This window comes from Sceloporus occidentalis, unplaced genomic scaffold, assembly GCF_023333645.1.
Source record: "Sceloporus occidentalis isolate IW3139 unplaced genomic scaffold, rSceOcc1.0.p SCAF_39, whole genome shotgun sequence".
Classification (NCBI taxonomy): domain Eukaryota; kingdom Metazoa; phylum Chordata; class Lepidosauria; order Squamata; family Phrynosomatidae; genus Sceloporus; species Sceloporus occidentalis.
The window spans coordinates 7962544-7985372 of record NW_028317019.1 but is presented as its reverse complement, the minus strand read 5'-3'; the positions used below and the strand labels follow the sequence as shown (position 1 = coordinate 7985372).

Below are 22829 nucleotides of genomic sequence, written 5' to 3'. Positions count from 1 at the left end.
AGCAGTTAACCAAATTAAACAGTATATAAAACAAAAACATGGAACAAGCTAGACAAGAGGCCTCCAGGCTCCACCTGGCTTTTTTGCATTGGTGGCGGCAGTGGAGCTGTGGCTGTGAGGAGGCCAAGCCTCAGACACCTCTCCGCCGTCGCCGCCGGCAACTCCTGTGGTGGTGATGGTGACGGCGGAGAGGAGGCCAAGGAGAGTGCCAGAGGCGTCCTCTCCGCTGCCGCCTTTGCGTGAGGGCCAGGTGCTGGGCTGGAGTCTTCTTGGCCTCCAACACCCAAACCTGGCCCTTTTGTGCTTGCGGTGGCAGCGAGGAGGCTGAGGAGGCATCTGGTGTTGCTGCTCCGCCACCTCGGGCTCCTCGTTGCCAAGGCCAGGGGAAAGGCGAGGTGTTTCTCCTGGAGGCCAAGTGTGCTGGCAGTGGAGCGAAGACCGAGGAGTACTGCCAGAGGCCTCTTTGGCCCCCTCTCCACTGCCGCCATGGCGCAAGGGCCGTGTGGGGCTATTGGAGGCCAAGAGGCCTCTGGGTCACCACCCAGCCCTTCCACGGTGGCAGCAGTGGGGGCATGCAGGCCGAGGTGGAGAGGAGGCCTCTGGCGCTGATCCTCTGCCTCCTCTTCGCTGCCACCGCAGCAATCACTGCCACCTCCGCAGAAGGGCCGGATGGTGGGATGGAGCCCTCTTGGCCTCCAACATCCCCACGCGGCCTTTCCCCCGACCGTGGCGGTGAGGAGGGAAAAAGTTGGGGAGGGGAGAAGAGGAGAGGGACTTTTGTCCCCAATGTTGGCACGTGTGGATTTGAGCATACGCGGATTTTGGTATACGCCGGGGGGGGCGGAACGGATCCCCCACGTATACCAGGGCCCCACTATATTTGCAAGCAAAGGAGGGCCAAGAGAGCCCTGGAGAGCCTTGCCTTGGGGTGGCTCTGGATCTCTGGTGCCTAACAAACTACAAATCCCAGGATTCCTCAGGATGGAGCTAGGAGAGTTAACACAGTTTCGAACTGGAATATTTCTGCAGTGCAGACACAGCCTGAGCTGGTTGTAAAAGGGTAGAAGCGCCCAAGTCTGGTTTTTTTCCTCTCTTAATAATGCTTTTACTTTCAAAAACTAAGCGCTTTGTTTTGTTATTTTTGTTGTTGTGTGTTTGTTTCATTCTTGGTAATATGAGATGGTCTGGTTTGTCAACTTCATTCATGCATTTAAATCTCTTAATAATAAAACTGAAGAGACTTTTAAAACCTCCCAGAGGAGCTACTTTTAGCCTTTTGGCGGGGGGGGGGGGGGGGAATCCTCCTCTTAGAAGCCAAAGCCTGATGTTATGAAGAATAATAATAATGCTTGTATTAAAACTATCCTCTCCATTTCTGATCCCTTTTAAAACCCATGTTCCCCAGAAGGAGCAGAGCTGTGTCTATTTGAAAAGACACACAAAACACACAAAAATAAACACACTTCCTTCCTTTTGGCCCAAGGAGCCTGGCTTCCTTATCTCTCTAAAGCCTCAGGAGAGAAAGAGAGACCTCTGTTCAACTGAGGCCTCAGAGAAGGTTCTGGAACATTATTCACCACAGTCACAAGCAGCACAAAATGGCCGCCAGAACACAAGGAGGCAGGGACTGGGATTCCAGCCAATCAGGGCCAGGGACACAAAATGGCTGCCAGAAAACAAAATGGCCTCCGGAACAGAAAATGTGAGTCTGGGGCAGGGGGTGGGGTCTTCCAGGTCCTCTGCCCCCATTGGCCAGCCTCAAGAAGAGGAGGAGCTTCTGCTTCTCTATTTAGCTCTGCGTGCGGAAAAGTGACCAAGGAGAGAAGCAGAGTGTCAGAGGGAGAAAGAGACAGATAGAGAGACAGGAAGGAAGGAGGAGAGAGGAGTAGAGTGTAAGAGAGATAAAGAGACAGACAGGAAGGGAGGAAGGAAGGAAGGAAGGAGAGAGGAGCAGAGTGTAAGAGAGAGAAAGAGACAGACAGGAAGGGAGGAAGGAAGGAAGGAAGGAAGGAGAGAGGAGCAGAGTGTCAGAGGGAGAAAGAGACAGATAGAGAGACAGGAAGGAAGGAGGAGAGAGGAGTAGAGTGTAAGAGAGAGAAAGAGACAGACAGAGAGGGAGGAAGGAAGGAGAGAGGAGCAGAGTGTAAGAGAGAGAAAGAGACAGAGAGGGAGGAAGGAAGGAAGGAAGGAGAGAGGAGCAGAGTGTCAGAGGGAGAAAGAGACAGATAGAGAGACAGGAAGGAAGGAGGAGAGAGGAGTAGCGTGTAAGAGAGATAAAGAGACAGACAGGAAGGGAGGAAGGAGTGAGGGGAGTGAAGCGACAGCAGAGGGACACGGCCTGGAACCACTAGGCTTCACTGATGCACTGAGATCTCTCTGGGCCTGGCTTGGGTCTACTGCTGCTGCTTTTCTTTGGCCACTGCCATTAAGGAGGGGAGGAAGGAGGCCCAGCAGTCCTTCTAGGCATGGCCCACTCTCTCTGAAGTCCCAAAGGGGATTCCAGTGCTTTTAATGGTGGCGCTCATGCTGTAGCAAAGATGATGATGATGATGATGATGATGATGATGATGATGATGATGATGATGATGATGATGATGATGATTTTATCAGGCCTAGGGGGGAGGCTAGAGCTGCTGCCAGACCTTAATCATCATTAATGTCACCTTCCTGTGCCTTCTTGCTTTGCACCACTGTAATGGCCATGGCTCAGTGCTATGGAACTCTGGGAATGTTCTTTTGGTTTGGCATTTTAGGTGTTGTTAAGGTTTGGAAATACTGTTTGAGGACCCTTCCGACTTTGGGGTCCTTTCCTCCTCCATTATGGCTTCCCTGAAGGCCTCAAACTGACAACTGCCAAGCGCTGAGCCAGAGGCATCCATTTTGTGTTCTGGCGGCCATTTTGTGCTGCTTGTGACTGTGGGGAATAATGTTCCAGAACCTTCTCTGAGACCTCAGTTGAACAGAGGCCTCTCTTTCTCTCCTGAGGCTCCAGAGAGAGAAGGAGGCCAGGCTCCTTGGGCCAAAAGGAAGGATGTGTGTGTCTTTTCTGAGAGGGTTTTCTTATTACACAGCTCTGCTCCTTCTGGGGAACATGGGTTTTAAAAGGGATCAGAAATGGGGAGGATAGTTTTAATATAAGTGTTATTATTATTATTCACAAACATGGGGCTTTGGCTTCTAAGAGGAGGCTTCTCCCCCGAAAAAGGCCAAAAGTGGCTCCTTTGGGAGGTTTTAAAAGTCTCCCCAGTTTCCTTATTAATAGATTTTGAGGAAAGAAGGAAGGAGACAGACCAGAATAACTCATATTACCAAGAATGAAACAAACAAAAAGAGAAACAAACAACAACAAGAAGAATAAGGAATAGACAGAAAAACAAACTGCTTATATTTTAAAAAAACAAAACCATTTTTTACAGGATAAAAATTTGACTTGGGTGCCTCTATTCTTTTACAACCAACTTAGGCTGTATCTGCACTGCAGAAGTAATCTGTTTCGAAACTGCTTTAACTCTCCTGGTTCCATCCTATGGAATCCTGGGATTTGTAGTTTGTTGTGGCATGAGAGCTCTCTGGCAGAGAAGGCTAATGTCCCAAAGGTAAAATCCCAGGATTCCAAAGCACCGAGCAGTTAAAGCGGTGTCAAAGTGTCTTATTTCTAAGTGCGGATCCAGCCTTCTTGGGAAAGGGGCTGATGCTGGGGAAAAGAGGAGGAATGCAGAAGGAAAGGAGGACGGACGGACGGACGGACGGACGGAGGGCCACCTGCAGCTGGACTGGCCTCCCTGAGTGGTCAAGACCTGAGCTGGGTTGTGGACAATGGGCACTCTTAATATCAATATTAATATCTTTCACTATTGATTGTAATTAAGGAGGGGATCAGATTCCTCCTTTCAATAGCATCAGGAAAATGTTTAGGTGTTGTTAAGTTTGCAAATCCTGTTTGGGGTCCCTTCCGACTTTAGGGCCCTTTCATCCTCCATTTTGGGTTCCCTGAAGGCTGCCAACTGCCAAGCATTGAGGCAGAGGGAGCCATTTTGTGTCCTGGCGGCCATTTTGTGTCCCGGTGGACTTTTTCGTTTCTGTCAGCCATTTTGTGTTCTGGTGGACATTTTGTGCTGCTTGTGAATGTGGGGAATAATGTTCCGGAACATTCACTGAAGCCTCAGTTGAACATGTCAGGGAATGAAATGGATGTGGCCACTAGGTGGAGCTGTTGTGCACGTTATATACAGCTCTAGTGGCAGTTATATGTGTCAGCATTCGAACAGTGCATCATCGGAATGTTGATGCAACTGTCAACTGTCATTCCTAACTGTCACTGAGAGACAGAGTGAGACAGTTGGTGTGTGAGAGCAACTGCCTCTCTGTGGATGGTATTACTGTGGCTGCGTCACAGGTTGTGTTATTATTGTTGGTTGGTGTAAATAGTGTGTATTAGAGACAGTTGTCCAATACACTGTGTGTATGTATGTATGTATGTATATATATATATATATATATATATTGTAAATATTGCAAACGAAGATTAAAGTCCTCATGAAGAGTGAAGGCTTATTCTGTGGTTATTTCTCAAGCCTGGAGCTGAAGGCCGTTTGCAGTGGTGAAGGAATATTTCCTTCTTGACCAGAATACCTTTGCAGACACCTCCACAGATTCCTTCTCCCTGGCGTCCTGTCGATGTGGTTCAACTCAGCAGGTGGTCGTGGTGGACACAGCACGTCTTTCCACACGCCCCAACAGAACAGAGGTTCCTCTTTCTCTCTCTGAGGCTCCAGAGCGAGAAGGAGGCCAGGTTCCTTGGGCCAAAAAGAGGGTTGTGTGTCCCTTTGTGCCTCTGACCCTCCATTTTGGGAGGAAGGAAGGAAGGAAGGAAGGAAGGAAGGAAGGAAGGAAGGGGCCTGTGAGGCTCTGAAGAAGGGGAGGCAGGGACTCAGGGCCAGTGGGGAGGCTGGGCTTTGGGGGCTGAGAGAGAGAGAGGTGGGGAAAGAGACCCTCCCTTTGGGCCCTAGCTGGGGAGGGTCCACCGGTCCTTGCCTCCCCCTTTGGGAAAGAAGACCCCCTCAGCCCCTGAACTAACTCCTGACACTCATTCCTAGGGCTGGGACTCAGAGGAGTTTCCTAGGCATTGTCACCTTCTGCCCTCCATGGCCATTGGCACTGACCTTTTCCCATTGCCTTCCCTCCCTCAGCCCTGTGGACCTCCTCCTCCTTCGCACTCAGAGCAACCCTTCTCTATGGCTGAGGAGACGGACTCTGACCCAGGGAAGCTCCGGCCATAAAGGACTGCAGAAGAGGCCTTTCTGGGGCTGTCTTTGTACTGAAGGTAGGCCTTTATTCCTGGAGCTGGAAGAGGACCTTGGTTTAAATGTTTCAGTCCAGGATTGTGTGGAAGGGTTGCAGCTGAGAGACTGAGCCCATGCTTTGCAGGCATAAAGCCCCAAATTCGCTCTCTAACAGCATTGTCTTCCCAGAAGGTGGAAGGGAGATTTCCAGACCTCAGACACACAGTGCGCAAGTGAGTCCTTTTTATGGGAACTGTGTGTGTATGTGTTGTTTACTAGAACTTTGTGAAATATTAGTTTCACTGGGTTTATAAGATGAATTTATATACGTCTTCATTTACCCCAAATGAGCATAATCCAGGGTGCAATATTCAAGTCATAAAGCTATACATTTATAGATTTTTGTTATATCAAGTGCAACATATTCAGCAGTGTGCATCTTTTTAAAAAATATTCAAGGAAAAATGAAGAAATTGTGATTTTAACAATAGATCCATTCAGAAACAATGCACACAAATGTACATGCCTCAATTTCTATGTGGCTTTAGCAAGCAGAGGGAGGAGGTAGATACCTCATGCTCCTGCTATGACTGACATAGACAAACACAGCAGTTAAGCTTAGAGAAATAGTCTCATCTGCAAAAATAAAATAATTATTTTGGCCAGTGTCTAAATGGGAAGGAGGCCATGGTGATGGGAGGGCATGGATTACATCTGTAAAGTAATTCATGTCTCATCCAGCCCAAGAGCTAGAGCTTCTCCACCTGGGACATAAAGCAGGCCCTCCCCTCCTCCTCTGTGTGAAAGAGAAGTCAAATTCTCATCAGTCATGATGACATAGGATGAAAAATTTGCATTCCTGCATTTAAAAATCTGAGGAGTCCTGAAGCCTGTTGGTTAACCCTAGAGAGCAGACCCACTGAATCCATAAGTGACTGGTGAGTCAACTTATAGATAAATCCCACTGATTCAGTGATTCTACTCTGATCAGGACTAGGCACAAGATAGAGGCTAGGATTTAGGTCTGTATGTGGCTGGAACAGGATATTCCCAAGACAAGATGGACAGGCAATAGTGTGGAAAATGGGCACTCTCCACATGGGCAAAGACACTATCAGAATTGTGACTTCTCTGCGTGGAGAAGGCTGCCATGGGAATTGGGTGCTCCCTTTCCATCAGCTCAATCCTGGGAGAAGGGCTGGATCCCATGGAAGGGGAATAACCTGAGAAGAGAGAGCTCCTTTCCTGCCCTTCCTGACGAGGGGCCTCCCTGGGGAAGGGCCATTTGTAGACCCATTCCACCCAGAGCGACACTGGAGCATAGAGAGTTCTGCTGGTTTGGCCACTGGGAGAATGAGGAACCACCAGGCCAGACAGCCTGACCCAGCAAAACCCTCTATGCTCCAGTGTTGCTCCGAGTGGAATCAGACTACAACTGGCCATTCAGTGACCCAGGTCCTACCATACAGTTGTGGAAGGCATCCCGCATGGCCATTCCATGCCTGGTGAGAGTGTTGGTGTGAGGTATTAGAGAAGCATCCAGCTGTGTTTCTGTAGTCAGAAGCAAACTGAAGAAATCTTCCTCTGAGGGCATTGTGGACCTCTGCAGGTTTCAGCAGATAATGCACTCATTTCACATCCAGCTATGAGGACATAGTCAGGATCCTTTCCAATTCCCCATCCCCTGATCCCCAGCTACTCTCAGAAGGCATGGAGTAACTGTTGTGTAGGGGAGCTGCAGTGAGTCTCTGCTAGGTCCAGGGGTTTTTGTTTGGTGCAGAGGGAGGAAGGGGATGCTCACCTCTACATCGGCCCAAAGGAGGCGTATGTTACCTGCGTATGTCAGCAGCTGGATGCTGTTCTCTGTGTCTTTGACTGCTGCAGGGTTTCTTGCTAAACCAAGCCTTACCCTGGTCTTTTTTCTCAGGAACTTCATCGCGATTCCCTTGTACACAGCGTTGGGACATTGTTTGCTGGAAGTGACCAAAGTGCAGGGCCACCAGGATCCCCCTGCCCACCTGATGGCCAACACAAAGGCCAAGCAGACGGAGCTGGGCTCCAAAAGAAAGAGGCTGCCGAGGGTTAACAGCTCTTTGGTAAGTTGCCATCCTGACTATTCGTTTTATCTGTGTCTGGGCTGGATCATGAAAGCAAGGGAAGAAGATACTGTCCCAGTTTGGCAGAGAGAGTCCTGGTTAATCCTCTGTCTCCTCATTTTTTCAGGGGCTTAGGAAATGTCCTATTTCACTCTCCTCCTCCCATTTCCTCCTTTCTCCTCAGGTCAGTTCAGTTGCTGCAAAGTGCATTCCAGGTTCAAAAGAGTCTACAGCCCATCAATGCAAAAGAGGGGAGAGGGAAGGAGAGAAGGGGACAGGGTCTTGCCCGTGCTAGGAGTCTGAGCCAAAAGCAAAATGCTGTACCCTTTCTCGCTTGTGTGATCTTTATCATTAACAACTTTGGTCATCTTGACCCACTTCTGGTGTTGCTTGTCCACATGTGTGTTGCTTTCCCCATCTGTGAAATGCTCGATGATATGGAAGAATATCTCTGGACTTAAATTGAGGGTGGGCCCAGTGGCCCTGAAGCCCAGAGTACTACCCAGAACTGTTTATTAAAAATGAAATTTGCCTCTGAAATTAGGTGAAATATGGCTAAATGAAAACTAATATACATGTTGGAATAGCCAGTATGTTAATCAATCAATAATATTCCAGAAATGGCCTAAATTATATTGTTTATCAAATTGTATATTATATTGAAAGGATTCGAGACAAACTGGATCTCAAAGGCTGTAGCTTTTTGCTTTCTTGCAGAATTTAAAGTTTATTTCCTGGACTGAATTCTGAAGTGATGAAATAAAAATTTTCAATGCACCATGTGCTTTCCTCCCCTTTTGTTTAGTCACTCTCTGGATCAGGGCTATTTTCTGTTGCAGGTGACCTTTGCGGATGTGGCGGTATATTTCACTGAAGAGGAATGGAAACTGTTGACGAAAAAGCAGAAACTTATGTACAGTTCTGTGATGATGGACAATTATGAGAATGTGGCCTCTGTGGGTAAGGAACCTGAATCCATTGCCCTTCCTGTGAACCCTGAGGGCCCTTTCATAATTTACTATCAGAGTGCTATGATTCCACTTTAGAATAATAGAATCAAAGAGTTGAAATAGACCACAAGGACCATCTGGTTCAATCTTCTGCCATGCAGGAATAGACATTCAAAGCACCCCCGAGATATGGCTATCCAGCCTCTGTTTAAAGACCTTCAAAGAAAGAGACTCCACCAAACTCTGAGGGAGTGTATTCCACTGTTGAAGAGCTCTTATTCTCAGGAAGTTCCTCCTAGAGTTTAAGTGGAATCTCTTGTCCCTGTGGCTTGCATCCATTGTTCCATGTCCTTTTCTCTGGAGTAGCAGAAAGCAAGCCTGCTCCATCCAGAATATGGCATCTCTTCAGATATTTGAACAGGGCTGTCATATCAACTCTTAACCTTCTCTTCTCCAAGCTAAACATACCCAGCTCCCTAAGTCATTCCTCAGAGAGCATGGTTTCCAGACCGTTCTCCATTTTGGTTTCCCTCCTCTGGACATGCTCCAGCTGTTAAGGAAAAAGCAACATGGGATATACAGTGAATGAAATAAAACTTGTATGTGAGAGTCAGGGTGACTCAGCAGAAGCAATTAAGAGCCACACAGGTGTATAAGGTAATGTAATTAGCAAGTCCTAAATGCCAAGGACAGAAATGTAAAGTGGATAATTGAACACACCTGAGAATTGTTAAGTGGTCAAGGCTGAGATGATGAAATCATTAATTGTGGGTTGAACCAAGAGAACCAATGAAAGTGGATGTACACACCCACTGGGTGGAAACTGACAAGAGTGGGTGGTATTTTCCAATGACTATAATAATGGCTATGAATCCCAATGTATTTTCTGGGTAGTAGTAGTGGAGGAGTATTGTTGTATTGGATAGTTTTGGAGCTGTATATAGTAGAATAAAGTAGATCTTTTATATAAGACTACTGAGTTGTCTGGTGTCTTGGGTGAAGATACAAGAGCCAGCTGGATCCTGAAGAAGTGTGAAGACTTCTGTGGAAGCAAGAGTGAGAAGGCTTGGAGGGTTTGTCAGGGTCTTCAGCCTATTCTCTGTAACTCTGCTGCTTTAGAGCAAAGCTTTAACCACTGGCCAAAACTGGTCACCGCCGGTGCGTAACAAGGTGGTGAGTTCGAGCCAGAGGTGAAGAGCTACAACTCCCATCATCCCTGACAAGGGTTATGGGCCCAGTTACTGCAGCACCCAGCATCCACAGAAGCTGAAAGTTCCAGAGAGTGGAAGACAGTTTTGTGGAAGACAGATCAGAGCAAGCTGTTTACGCTGCACTGATAAGCTCCGTGAGTAACTCCTCCTGTGTTTTGATTAAGCCCAAAAGGGGTCAGCTGTGCATACTCAGAAGGACTGTGTCAATTGAGTCACTGCACAAATTAAGATGGAGATTTTGAAGTTTAGTAAATTGAACAGAAGCAACTACTCCACCTGGAAGATTTATGCCCAGTCTCTGCTAGTAAAAGAAAGTTTGTGGGCCATAGTTCAAGCCGGGCTGCCAGCCGATGCTAATGAAGCCACGAAAGAGAAAGATAACAAAGCCAAAGCCTGTCTTTTTCTAATGTTGGAAGAAGACTTGATTAATGATGTCAGAGATAAGGAAACCGCCAAAGATGTGTGGGACACTCTGCAGAGACTACACACTCCTTCGACTGCCTTTGCAAAAATGCTATGGTCTAAGAGAATTTATAGGCAGAAGATGGAAAAGGGCCAGTGTGTGGTAGAGCATTTGAAAACGATGCAAGACTTGTTTGTGCAGGCTGAGCTAAGAGGAGTTGAAATAAGTAGAGAACAGCAGTGCTACATATTAATTGAATCATTAGACCCTTCTTGGGGGAACATTACCAACAGTTTGCAAAACTTACCAGAAGCAGAGTTGACTAGAGACTTAATTGTGGCCAGGATTCTGGAAGAGAACCAGAGGAGACAGTCTGAGAGACATGACGCAGCAACTTCTAAGACTGTGCCAAGTGAGCAAGCCAAGCCTGATGTGCGTGGGCTGGACCAGGCAGCTTCTTCGAGGGAGCAACGGAGATGTTTTTACTGCAAAAAGATTGGACATCTGCAGAAGCACTGTAATCTTTTGGCTGCTGAGAGAAGCAAGCAAGAGAGCAGATGGCAACCACGGCACGACCAGAGGCAGAAGCAGTCCAAGCCACCATTTTTGAAGGACAATAGAAATAATAATAATGAGTTTGCAACAATGATCAAGGAAAAACAAAATACTAACTCTAAATGGCTTGTAGATTCAGGATCTTCGTCCTCCATGTGTAACAATATTAATTTAATTAGTGATAAGAAGCCAGCCAATGTAAATGCTGTAGTTTTGGCTGATGGGAATGAGCTTAGTACTGTAAATCAAATGGGAACAGTTTACATTCCAGGGCTAAAAGAAAACTTTAATGATGTTTTGCATGTAAAAGAATTAGAAAACAACTTGTTATCAGTGAGCAGATTAACAGACAGAGACTACATAGTCACATTTGAAAAGAACTTGTGTAAAATAACATTGAATGGGGAACTGCGTGGCATAGGCTTGAAAAAGGATAAGCTTTATTTCTTAGAAGAAAATGTTAATAATTACAAGGTTGAGAATGCCAACAATATTGATAATGTGCCAATGCACAAAGACTGCATACATGAGCTCCATAGAAAATTTGGCCATGCTAGTTTTAAGTGTTTAAAGAATTTAATAAGCATGTGTCCAGATCTAAAAGTGGCAGAATGTAAAAATCATTTAGACTGTACTGTTTGTAATCAAGTCAAGGTCAGAGCTTTTCCAGTAGCTAAGAAATCCAGAAGAATTGCTCAAAGACCATTTCAGTTTGTACATGCAGATGTAGCCCAAGCTAATTGTTTGTCATTAGGAGGAAGCAAATATTTCCTAGTAATTGTGGATAGATATTCAAGGTATGCTTTTATAAGAATATTGAAAAATAAGTCTGATGCTGGGCAAAGTTTGAAAGCATGGGTAAGGATGATAGAAAGACAATTTGATAGCAGAGTAGGAACAATTGTTACAGATAGAGGTGGAGAATTTTTAAACAACCAGCTGTATAATTGGTTTCAAAAGGTGGGGATAAGGCATGAAACCACTAACCCTGCTTGTCCAAGTGAGGATGGTTTAGCTGAAAGGAAAATCCAAGACATTAAAAGGATTTCTGCTTGTTTGATGGCAGATGCGGGGGTTGGGGACAGCTTCTGGGGTGAAGCAACTCTGACTGCCATACATATAAGTAATAGGTTGTTTCATTCTGAGATTGAAGACATTCCCTACAGGGTCTTGTATGGGAGAGTGCCAAATTTTAGATATTTAAGAGTTTTTGGACAATATGCACATGTGTACATACCTGCTTGTTTTAGGAGAAAAGGAGAACCAAAAAGCAAAAGGCTTATGTTTTTAGGATATTCAGGGAACAGCTACAAATTTCTTTTGGGAGGAAGAGAAGTACAGTACTCCAGGTCTGCAAATTTTGAAAGACATGCTGGCTGGGACAAGCTGCATGCCAACAAGGAAGTGTTCTTGAGGTTAGGTAGCTCAAGTGAGCAAGAAGCCCAGACTGAACCAACTTCAGGAAACGGAGGGGTTTCAGTCAAGCCAGAAGCCTCTACTAGCAGTAGTGGTAGTACCTCAGATGGGGAGACACAAACAAGACCAGTAACCACTAGAATGACAGAAGACAAAAGGTTTAGCAGAAAGACAGCATCTTCTAGTGCAGACAGTGATGAGGAGAGAGGCAGATCGACAGAATTCATACCCAGGCGTAGTCACAGAGTTAGGAAGTCACCAGATAGGCTTGTTGTGACACAGGCAAGAGCTTGTACAGTAGTAGAAGAGCCTGAGAGTTTTGAAGAGTTAGAAACTTTTTCTAGGGAAGAACAAGAAAGATGGTGTGAAGCAATGGATAGTGAATTTAGTTGCCAAGTGAACAAAAATGTTTTTGAAATTGTTGATAGACCCATAGATAAGAAAGTGATTGGTTGTAAATGGGTATATAAGAGAAAGGAAATGCCTGATGGAAGCATTAAGTACAAAGCAAGATTGGTAGCTAAGGGTTTTGCACAACAGCAGTATGAGAATTTTGACAAGACTTATTCTCCAACAGCAAAGCCAGAAAGTTTGAGAATGGTGTTAGCTGTAGCAGCAAGAAGGAATTTGGTTGTAGAACATTTTGATTTTGAGACAGCTTATTTAAATGCAAACTTGGATGAAGAAATTTTTATGGAACAGCCACAAGGTTTTGAGGAGAATGGAAGTCAGAAAGTTTATAGATTGAAGAAGGCGTTATATGGTTTAAAACAAAGTGCCAGAGCATGGAATTTGTGCATTAATGGCGAGTTGGTTAAGTTAGGATACAAAAGAAGCGTTTCAGATGCTTGTGTTTATACAAAAGGAGACATAGTGTTAGTGATTTATGTGGATGACTTGTGCGTGGCAGCAAAGTCAGAACAGGAAATTGAGTCAGTGAAGAGAGAATTGTCTGAAAAGTTTGTTTTAAAAGACCTAGGTTTGTTGAAATCTTATTTAGGCATTAATGTTGAATGGACACAAGAAGGACATTGTTAAGTCAGAGAAAGAAGATAGAAAACTTGATTGAAAAGTGTGGACTACAGAATGCTAAGATAGTTAGAGCTCCAATGACAACTGGTTTCGTTTCTGAACCAACAACCAGAGATTTTGAGGACTAGACATTTTTCAGGAGCGTCATAGGATCTCTACAATTCATTTCTTTCCACACTAGACCAGACATTTCGTATGCCATTAACGTTTTATCTAGAAGACTTTGTGATCCTAAGGTTGAGGATTGGACAGCTGTGAAACATTTATTAAGATATTTGAAAGGGACTATAGACAAAAAGTTAATCATCAGAAGCAGTAATGCAGATTTAGATTGTTTTGTAGACAGTTCGTTTGCTTCAGAGTTAGGAGACAAGAAGTCAGTCACAGGAATGATCATCAAGTATAGTGAAAGTCCAATAGTATGGAGAAGCAGAAAACAAACAAACGTAGCGTTAAGCACATCTGAAGCAGAATTTGCAGCTTTGAATGAAATTGTGAACGAGGTACAATGGCTTGAACAATTGTTAAATGACTTGAACGAAAATTTCAGAGTACCTGTAGAAATTCAAGAAGATTCGCAATCATGCATAGCGATGGCTGAAACAGAAAGTTTGAAGAACAGAACCAAATATGTGGGTGTAAGATACCAAAATGTGAGAGACATGGTTCAAAAAGGAGAAATAGAGTTGAGATACATAGAAACACAAAATAACATAGCAGATTTGTTTACTAAAGCTTTAACAGTGGAAAAACATGAAAGGTTGACACAAATGGTTGGAATGACATTGTAAGCCACATACAATATTTTATTTTGGAGGGGATTGTTAAGGAAAAAGCAACATGGGACATACAGTGAATGAAATAAAACATATATGTGAGAGTCAGGGTGACTCAGCAGAAGCAATTAGGAGCCACACAGGTGTAGAAGGTAATGGAATTAAAAAGTCCTAAATGCCAAGGACAGAAATGCAAAGTGGATAATTGAACACACCTGAGAATTGTTAAGTGGTCAAGGCTGAGATGATGAAATCAATTAATTCTGGGTAGAAACAAGAGAACCAATGAGAGTGGATGTACACGCCCACTGGGTGGATACTGACAAGAGTGGGTGGTATTATCCAAGGACTATAATAATGGCTATGAATCCTAATGTATTTTGTGGGTAGTAGCAGTGAGGAGTATTGTTGTATTGGAGTTGTGGAGCTGTATATAGTAGAATAAAGTAGATCTTTTATATAAGACTACTGAGTTGTCTGGTGTCTTGGGTGAAGACACAAGAGCCAGCTGGATCCTGAAGAAGTGGGAAGACTTCTGTGGAAGCAAGAGTGAGAAGGCTTGGAGAGTTTGTCAGGGTCTTCAGCCTATTCTCTGTAACTCTGCTGCTTTAGAGCAAAGCTTTAACCACTGGCCAAAACTGGTCAGCGCCGGTGCGTAACAAGGTGGTGAGTTCGAGCCAGAGGTGAAGAGCAACAACTCCCATCATCCCTGACAGGAAGTTCATTCTCCAAGATCTGCAAGGGATAATCTACAAATGTTAACTGGGAGGGAAAGAGGACATTGGAGGACAATGGCTTGGAGTTATCTCGCATAGACAGTAGTGAATGGAGACTTCCATGTTAGTGGGTTGGTGAATCTGCTCTGTCTTTTAGTCTGAGCTCTCTCTGGTGCTGACTCTATTTTGGAAATGGGCTCCAGACGACGACCTGGAACTAACTGACAAGGTACAGAAGAAGCCTCATGCACTTTCCATGGTGTTTTAGAGTTGGGCAGCGTGTTCGCATCTGGCTGTCTTGCAAAGAGAGTTAGTTATTCCTCCCCACTGAGAATTTATCCTTAAAGTAACGGAGGTCAGGGCAGGGGAGCATTAAATCCACCCCAAACTTTTTACTGAACTCTCTTCCCACCAATAAATTGAATCCCTTGGACAGTCAAGATTAAAACCAACATGGATTCACTGTCCCACTAAGATGGAAGCCACTAAGGGGGTTGGATACAATGGGACACAGAGCTTTGTCTCTAGTGAGAGCCGTTCAATGAATTTTACAAGGCAAGTCAGGTCAGATCTAGGAGTCCAAGTAGACAACAAATGGAACATGAGTCGACAGTGCAATGCGGCAGCTAAAAAGGCCGTTGCGATTTTAGGCTGCATCAATAGAAGTATAGTTAGAAGTTAAGAAGTGATATGATAGCCCTGTTTAAATACTTGAAGGGATGTCATATTGAGGAAGGAGGAAGCTTGTTTTCTGCTGCTCCAGAGACAAGGACCCAGAGCAATGGATGTAAGCTCCAGGAAAAGATATTCCTGCTCCACATTAGGAGGAACTTCCTGACAGTAAGGGCTGTTCAACAGTGGAACACACTCCTTCCTTGGAGTATAGTGGAGTCTCCTTCCTTGGAGGTCTTTAAGCAGAGGCTGGATGACCATCTGTGAGGGATGTTTTGATTGAGAGTTCCTGAATGGCAGAACGGGGATGGACTGGATGGCCCTTGGGGTCTCTTTGATTCTATGAATCCCCTTAAATCTTCTATCATTTTGATATAGTCCATCACTTTGTCCCATTCTTCTACCAGTCTTGTTATACAATGTATTCCAGTATTCTTTCACTTTGACACAGGACCAGCAGAGATGGAAAAATGTGCCCTTTTCATTTCCGCACATCCAGCACCCATCAGAACAAGTCTTAGATATTTTATGGATTTTTTTCAGGTTTCAAATACTATATAAAAATACTTTGTAGTAGCTTTCACTCAGGGCTTTGGAAGCTGTGTACTTTATCCTCCTTTTCCAGGTTAACTCCCATTCTTCCATCTCAATATTGTGTCCAAGATTTCTTGGCCATTGAACCATGTTTTCTTTATTTATTGATTGATAATTTATTATTTATTTATTTATTTATTCTTTATTTATTTATTGAGTGCTATAAAGTTTGCACAGTGCTTTACATAGGAACTTATCGCACACACATTTGTCTCCGTTCTGGGCATGGGCAGGGAACGCACATGGCCGAGTGAAAACAGAGTTTACTGCATGCTAAGCTGTCGGCAAGGTGTCCCCATGCCATCACCGATATGGCCAGAGAGCGCTGAGTCTGAGCACATGGCATGATGCAAGCTAACTGCAGAGGATGCTTCATGCTGTGTGGCACCAGGAGATGAATCACAGCCAATACGGTATACACCTCACATGTGGATTGCTGTGGATAGGATTGGATTGGAGTTGTGTATATAAGAGATTCCATCTCATGTTTTAACAGGATTTTATACAATCTCACAAGTGAACCTTTCCCAATAGCAAGCACATTTCCTAGTATTTCTGTACTAATTATTTCTATTCCATATGTTTTCATATCCAACAAAAATCTCTCTCTTATTTGCCTGAAAATAAGCCAATTGCATTGTTTACCTTCTTCTCTTATTTCTTCTAACTTTTTAATTTAATCATATTGCCTTGTTTATTCATCAAATCATTCCTGCTGCTGCTGTTTATTCCACTGTCAGCTTTTGAGGGAAGGGAAGGAGTTCGCCAGGGGTTCAGCAGCCCCCCTTCCTTCCTTCCTTCCTTTGAAGAGATTTTGAAGAGGCCGCAATGGAGCCCAGGAAAGCCAAGAAAGAAAGGCTCGCTTTGGAAATAGTCTCTCTGTGTATACTGTAAGTATATAGATATAGATGTTTGTGTGTTTGCCTCTGCTGTTCTTATGGTTGGGAATGGAGCTGACGACTGAGGACAGAAGAAAGGGTCAGTTTTGTGCAAATTCACAAGTTCTGTGCATCAAAGAGTCTTGAAATAGCAAAGAACTTTATTGAAAACAAATAGTCAGAAATTCAGTTTTCAAGCCAGAACTGTCCTCCCCAAGCCAAAGAATATATTGAAACCCCAAAATCTAAAACTCTACCTTCTACCAAACCTAGCCCCCACCTACAATTCCTACCATCTATCCCCCATTATTAACCAGCCACACTTTGCCATCCTTCTCACATGCACAATCTCTCCCTGCCCCAGACATTCGAAGAAGCTTTCTCCCTTTGTGTTACTACCAGTCCCCAACTTTCTTTGGCTAAAATTCCACAAATTCTGAATGCTATCATTGTTATTCTAGTTAGCTGCAACAAATCCCAGCCCCCCATCTAACTAACATAAACCACGACCCACAATCCGCCGCCAAATTTATAACCCAAAGCAATTATCTTTACTAGTAGCAATTAAAACCTAAACTTAACAAAACATAACTTTAAAACATACACAGACATATGGACAGAAAAATCGTACATATAAAATCATAAGGGCCTTTTAGCACGGCTGGATTGAAGAAATATTTTGTATTCCTTCTTTACAAAAATAATGTTCGTTCACTGCTTGGGTTTGTGTGGCTTCTCTCCTGTGTGGCCTCTCTGGTGACTGAATAGGCCTGACCTCCAAGAAAAGCATTTCCCACATTGCTGACATTTGTATGGCTTCTCTCCTGTGTGGATTTTCTGGTGTGTCAATAGGGTTGACTGCTGAGAAAAACAGTTCCCACAATGCTGGCATTTGTATGGCTTCTCTCCTGTGTGGATTCTCTGGTGTGTCAATAGGGTTGACTGCTGAGAAAAACAGTTCCCACAATGCTGGCATTTGTATGGCTTCTCTCCTGAGTGGATTCTCTGGTGTGTCACTAGGTTTGACTGCTGAGAATAACAGTTCCCACAATGCTGGCATTTGTATCGCTTCTCTCCTGTGTGGACTCTCTGATGTGTCACTAGGTGTGGCTGCTGAGAAAAACATTTCCCACAATGCTGGCATTTGTATGGCTTCTCTCCTGTGTGGACTCTCTGATGTTTCACTAGGTGTGGCTGCCAAGAAAAACATTTCCCACAATGCTGGCATTTGTATGGCTTCTCTCCTGTGTGGACTCTCTGATGTATCACTAGGTGTGGCTGCCGAGAAAAACATTTCCCACAATGCTGGCATTTGTATGGCTTTGCTCCTGTGTGGATTCTCTGATGCATGACAAGGACTGATTTGTAGGCATACCTTTTCCCACAACGCTGGCATTTGTATGGCTTCTCTCCTGTGTGGACTCTCTGATGTCTCACTAGGTGTGACTTTGAAGAAAAACCTTTCTTACAATGCTGGCATTTGTATGGCTTCTCTCCTGTGTGGACTCTCTCATGACTCACAAGTTCTTCTGTAAAGAAGGACAATCACAGTCAAGAATGAATATCAGAATTAAGAGAGGAGGGTGTTACCCCAATTTTTAGCCCTTGCTGAACCCTCCCTATTTGATATTAAATTAATAAAGTTGGTGAGAGTGACCTGAGCATGACACTATTGCAGATGTCCCGAAATCCATGGAACAATTGTATCCCTACTGACAGGAGCAAAGAAGAGATTGTAGTAGAACTGCCTTAAGGGAATTGGTCGAAGCAGATAGTCAAAGGGCTGTTGAAAAAATATTCCATTAAACATGATTTAAAATATTTTGATTGACAAGTGGCATCATTTCCTATGAGACTGCCATAGTTTCCTGAGTCAGAGCCCAAAGCATGATGCAATCTAACTGCAGAGGTCACTTAATGCTGTTTGGGACCAGGAGATGACTCACAACCAATACAGTATACAGCTCACATGCGGATTGCTGTGGACTGGATTGGAGTTGTGTGTACAAGAGATGGTGAAGTTGATGGAAGTCAGAGAGCTTGCAAATATTTGTATTATTTTGCAACTCAGGATGGAGAACCTCCAAGGACTTGGGTGAAATCAACTGTGTCTGTGAGATACTTTTAAGTGTGGACAGTAATCAGTGCACTGCCAAAACCTATATCTGGATATGTGTTTCCATACTCTGCTATGTTATTGTTGAGCTGCATCTGGAAGTGTTGTTTCCAGATCGCGCTGTACATTGGCTTATGAACAGGACTGGAATTCAGAGCCAAGAAGGACCTGAGAGCCGGTGTGCTAATCCCTTTTGTCTGAGGTATTTGCATCAGGCATCCGTTGCATTCAATTTGGATTCAGACAATTCTTTCCCCACCCAGGAAACATACTAAAGCGATTTAAACCATTTTGAACCCTCAGTCTCTGTAAGCAACAATTTCAGTATAAATGTCCGCCCCGATAGTTATTGTTCTTTGGCGTCAGTCCCGTTGCAGAGAGAAACTCTGTTGGTTTACATGGCTAAGCGCCTCAATATACTCAACAAACCCACTTTCCGTTCCCTTGCAGGACCCTCAGCAATTGGAATCAAGAACATTCTAGGAAATGTATTACCATTAGTATAGCTTTACATTATTCACCAATCCCACCTTTTTTACTTACCTCTTGTGTGTATGAATGAATGCTTGTGTGTGTGTGTGTGCGCGCGCGCGCCGTGTGGGTGCATGTATTTTGCTTTTTCCCTAAATAAAACATAAAAACCCATTTGAAATGCCTCTGGAGTTATGTGAGATTGTGTGCCTGGTATAGTTGGGCTGAGGTCACTGTTGCCTGAACAAAATTATGTCTCTTCTTTGGGCTAAGTACCAAATCCCCCCCCTCCCAAAGCATAGCACTTGCAAGTGTCCTTGCAAGGGCCTCTGGAACCAAAAAGGCAGCTAAGCAAGCTCAGGTTGGAAAATAAAAGTGCTTTTTCTCTAACTGTGTCCTCATTTCCGTCCTTCCTAAATATTACTCATAATTGCTAAATAAAACCACTTAATATGTCTGAAAACAAGGACCTGATCCGGTTCTCATTAGTTCACTGAAACCAGTTCTTAAAATCTGTCAGAACTGCCTCCCAATCCCCAAGGCCCCTCTCCTGGCCCTTCCCAGGGGTCCCTTCCTCTCCGCACAGAGCTAGGCGATCCTGGCTTTGCTCCTGCCTTCCCCTCCTGGCTCCCAGAGGCCTGATCCCCTTCACTTTCTCCCTCTGCTCTCTAACCTTCTTTCTTGCCCATCAGCATCTTATTTTCAGCATCTCTTCCATGCCTTTCACTTTTTCACTTTCCGTCCGTCTCTTTATCACAGACATATACGCACAGAGTGTGATGCATAAAAGGGACACTTTGAGGCCCATTTCTTGAGAAAGGCAGGATAATCAATATACAAATAATTCATTGGCAAAGGCAGAGCAAAGGAGCTGGGACCTGGACTCCAATTTTGGTGAGGGTGAAGTGCCAGGGAGCAGTCTTAAAACAGCCTTAAAACATCTATAAGACAGGCATGGACTACTGATGGGGTTTGGAGGAGATCTCAGGGGCAACCCCACATTGTATTGCTGGGGGGGGGGGAGGGGGGTCAGAATGAAATAATATTTTGCCCCTCAGCATCCCACAGCATCTCTTTGGGGAAGTGGAGGCCATTTTACCACTGTTGAGCTCTCTCTGAGCCACTGCAGGCCCAAGAGAGGTCTTTCCCCCAAGAAGACTCTCCAGAGCTTTAAAAGGATGGAAGAGGCGCCAAAAAAAGTAGGAAACTTGCCCAGGGATGTGCTGAGTACAATTTGGGTGTGAAAAGCATTAATCTCTATGGCTTTTCCCCACAAAATCCTAGAATAGGAAGTTTAGGATGGAGTATTTAGAATCCTTAGAAGCTGGAGAGCAATAGTGCCTCACTGAACTACAAATTCAGATATTCTACAGGATGTTGCTATCACAATTAAACTATGCTTTAAAGGGCTCTAGGATTCCAAGGAGACCACAAGTTGAACATGGGCCAACAGTGTGATGCAGCAGCTACAAAGGCCCATGTGATTCTAGGGTGTATCATTACAAGAATAGTTTCTAGAGTAAGGAAAGTAATAGTGTCACTCTATTCTGCTTTGGTCAGCCCTCACTTGGAATCATCCTGTGTCCAGTTCTGGGCCCCACAATTCAAAAAGGATGTTGACAAATTGGAGCATGTCCAAAGGAGGGCAACCGAAGTGGTGAAGGGTCTGGAAAACATCAGGCTCTATGAGGAGCAGCTTAGAGAGCTGGTTATGTTTGGCCTGGGTAAAAGAAGATAAAGAGTGGATATGATAGCCATTGTTCAATATTTGAAAGGGTGTCATTTTGCGCAAGGAAAAGGCTTGCTCTCTGCTGCTACAGAGAAAGGGAGACACCACAATGGATGCAAGCCACAGGGAAAGAGGTTCCACCGAAACATTAGCAGGAACTTTGTGACAGTAAGAGCTCTTATACAGTGGAATATACTCCCTTAGAGTTTGGAGGAGTCCTCTTTTTTGGAGGTCTTTCAAGAGGCTGGATGGCCATCTCTTGGGGGTGATTTGAATGTGTATTCCTGCATGGCAGAAGGGGGTTCAACTGGATGGCCCTTGTGGTCTATTCCTATTCTATGATACTATAATTCTAATGGAACCATAGCGACATGGTGGCGCAGTGGTTAAATGCCTGTACTGCAGCCATTCACTCAAAACCACAAGGTTGCGAGTTCAAGACCAGCAAAAGGGCCCAAGCTCGACTCGGGCTTGCATCCTTCCGAGGTCGCTAAAATGAGTACCCAGACTGTTGGGGGCAAATTAGCTTACTTGCTAATTAGCTTACTTGCTGTTCACCGCTATGATCTTTGGAATAGCGGTATATAAATAAAACAAATTATTATTATTATTATTGATATAGTATGAAAGGGCCCTCAGTCTTTATAGAAAGAGCAATGGGTTCAGGTTCCTTACCTACAAAAGCCACATTCTCATAATTGTCCATCATTACAGAATTGTACAAAAGTTTCTGTTTCTTTGTCAACAGATTCCATTCATCCTCTGAGAAATATACTGCCACATCTGCAAAGGTCACCTGAAATAGAAAATAGCCCTCATCCAGAGAGTGACTAAGCAAAAGGGGAGGAAAGCACATGGTGCATCCAAATATTATTTGATCGCTTCAGAATTCAGTCCAGGAAATAAACTTTAAATTCTGTCAGCAAGAAAAAAGCTACTGCCTGTGAGATCCACTTTGTCTCGAATCCTTTCAATATAATAAAGAATATAATTTAGGCCATGTGTGGGATATTGAGGATGAATTGGGATACTGACTTTCCCAAAATATATAGTACATTCAGCCACAAAACAATTATGGTGCATTTAGCCATTTCTTGCCAAATTTCAGAGGAAATGTCATTCGTAAAAAACAGTTCTGGGGAGCACTGTGTACATGAGGGCCACTGGGCCCACCCCCAATTTAGATCCAGAGATGGTCTCCCATATCCCCAACATTTCACAGACAGAAAAAGCAAGGCACATGTGGACAAGCAACACCAGAAGGTGGTGAGGATGGCCAAAGTTGTTTATTGGGAAGATCACACAAGCTATGAAGGGCACAGCAGTTTGCTTTTGCCTCAGCCTCCTGGCAAGGGAAGACCCTGGCAACTTATCTCCTCTCCTCTCCCCCCTTTTGAGTTGATGGGGTGCAAACTCCTTGGAAGTCATTTTGCAGCAACTGAAATGAGTTGAGGAGAAGGAGGAAAGTGGCTGGAGGAGAGAGAAAATGGGATATTTTTGAAAGCATCTGAAAAAGTAGGGTAACAGAGGATTAACCTGAACTTTCTCTGCCAAACTGGGACAATATGTTCTCCACTTGCTTTCATGAGCTGGCCCAACAATGACACAAATGAAACTAATAGTAAGGATGGCAACTCACCAAAGAGTTGTTGTACTTCAACCGCCTCTTTCTCTTGGAGCCCAACTTCCTCTGCTTGGCCTCTGTGTTGGCCATTAGGTGGGTAAGGGGGAGGGTGTCCTGGTGGCCCTGCAGTTGGGTCTCTTCCAGCAAAATATGCCCCAGATCTGTGTACAAGGAGACCGATATGAAGTTCCTGAGAAAAGAGACTAGGGTTAGGCTTTGTTTGTCAAAAAATCCCGCATCACTCAAAGACACAAAGAACAGCATGGTGCTAGTGAAATACACAGGTGACATATGCCTCCTTTGGGCCA

At 44.4% G+C, this 22829-nt stretch overlaps 1 protein-coding gene across 1 annotated transcript; it reads right to left on the bottom strand.

The window, feature by feature from the left end:
* Window positions 1–14442: 14442 nt before the first annotated feature.
* On the bottom strand, window positions 14443–21649 carry LOC149290517 (uncharacterized). Its single transcript, XM_089489310.1, has 3 exons — window positions 21573–21649; window positions 17547–18110; window positions 14443–14456 (listed from the first exon to the last, which is right to left on the bottom strand). The coding sequence occupies exons 1-3, from the start codon at window positions 21604–21606 to the stop codon at window positions 14443–14445; spliced, it is 612 nt and encodes a 203-aa protein (XP_089345436.1). The 5' UTR covers window positions 21607–21649.
* Window positions 21650–22829: the final 1180 nt, after the last annotated feature.

Coding starts and splice junctions, on each gene's coding strand:
- LOC149290517 (XM_089489310.1), bottom strand. CDS start 21,606: ATGATGGACAATTATGAGAATGTGGCTTTTGTAG. Junction 18,111..21,572: donor TGAGAATGTGGCTTTTGTAG/GTAAGGAACCTG, acceptor CCTTCTTTACAG/AAGAACTTGTGAGTCATGAG.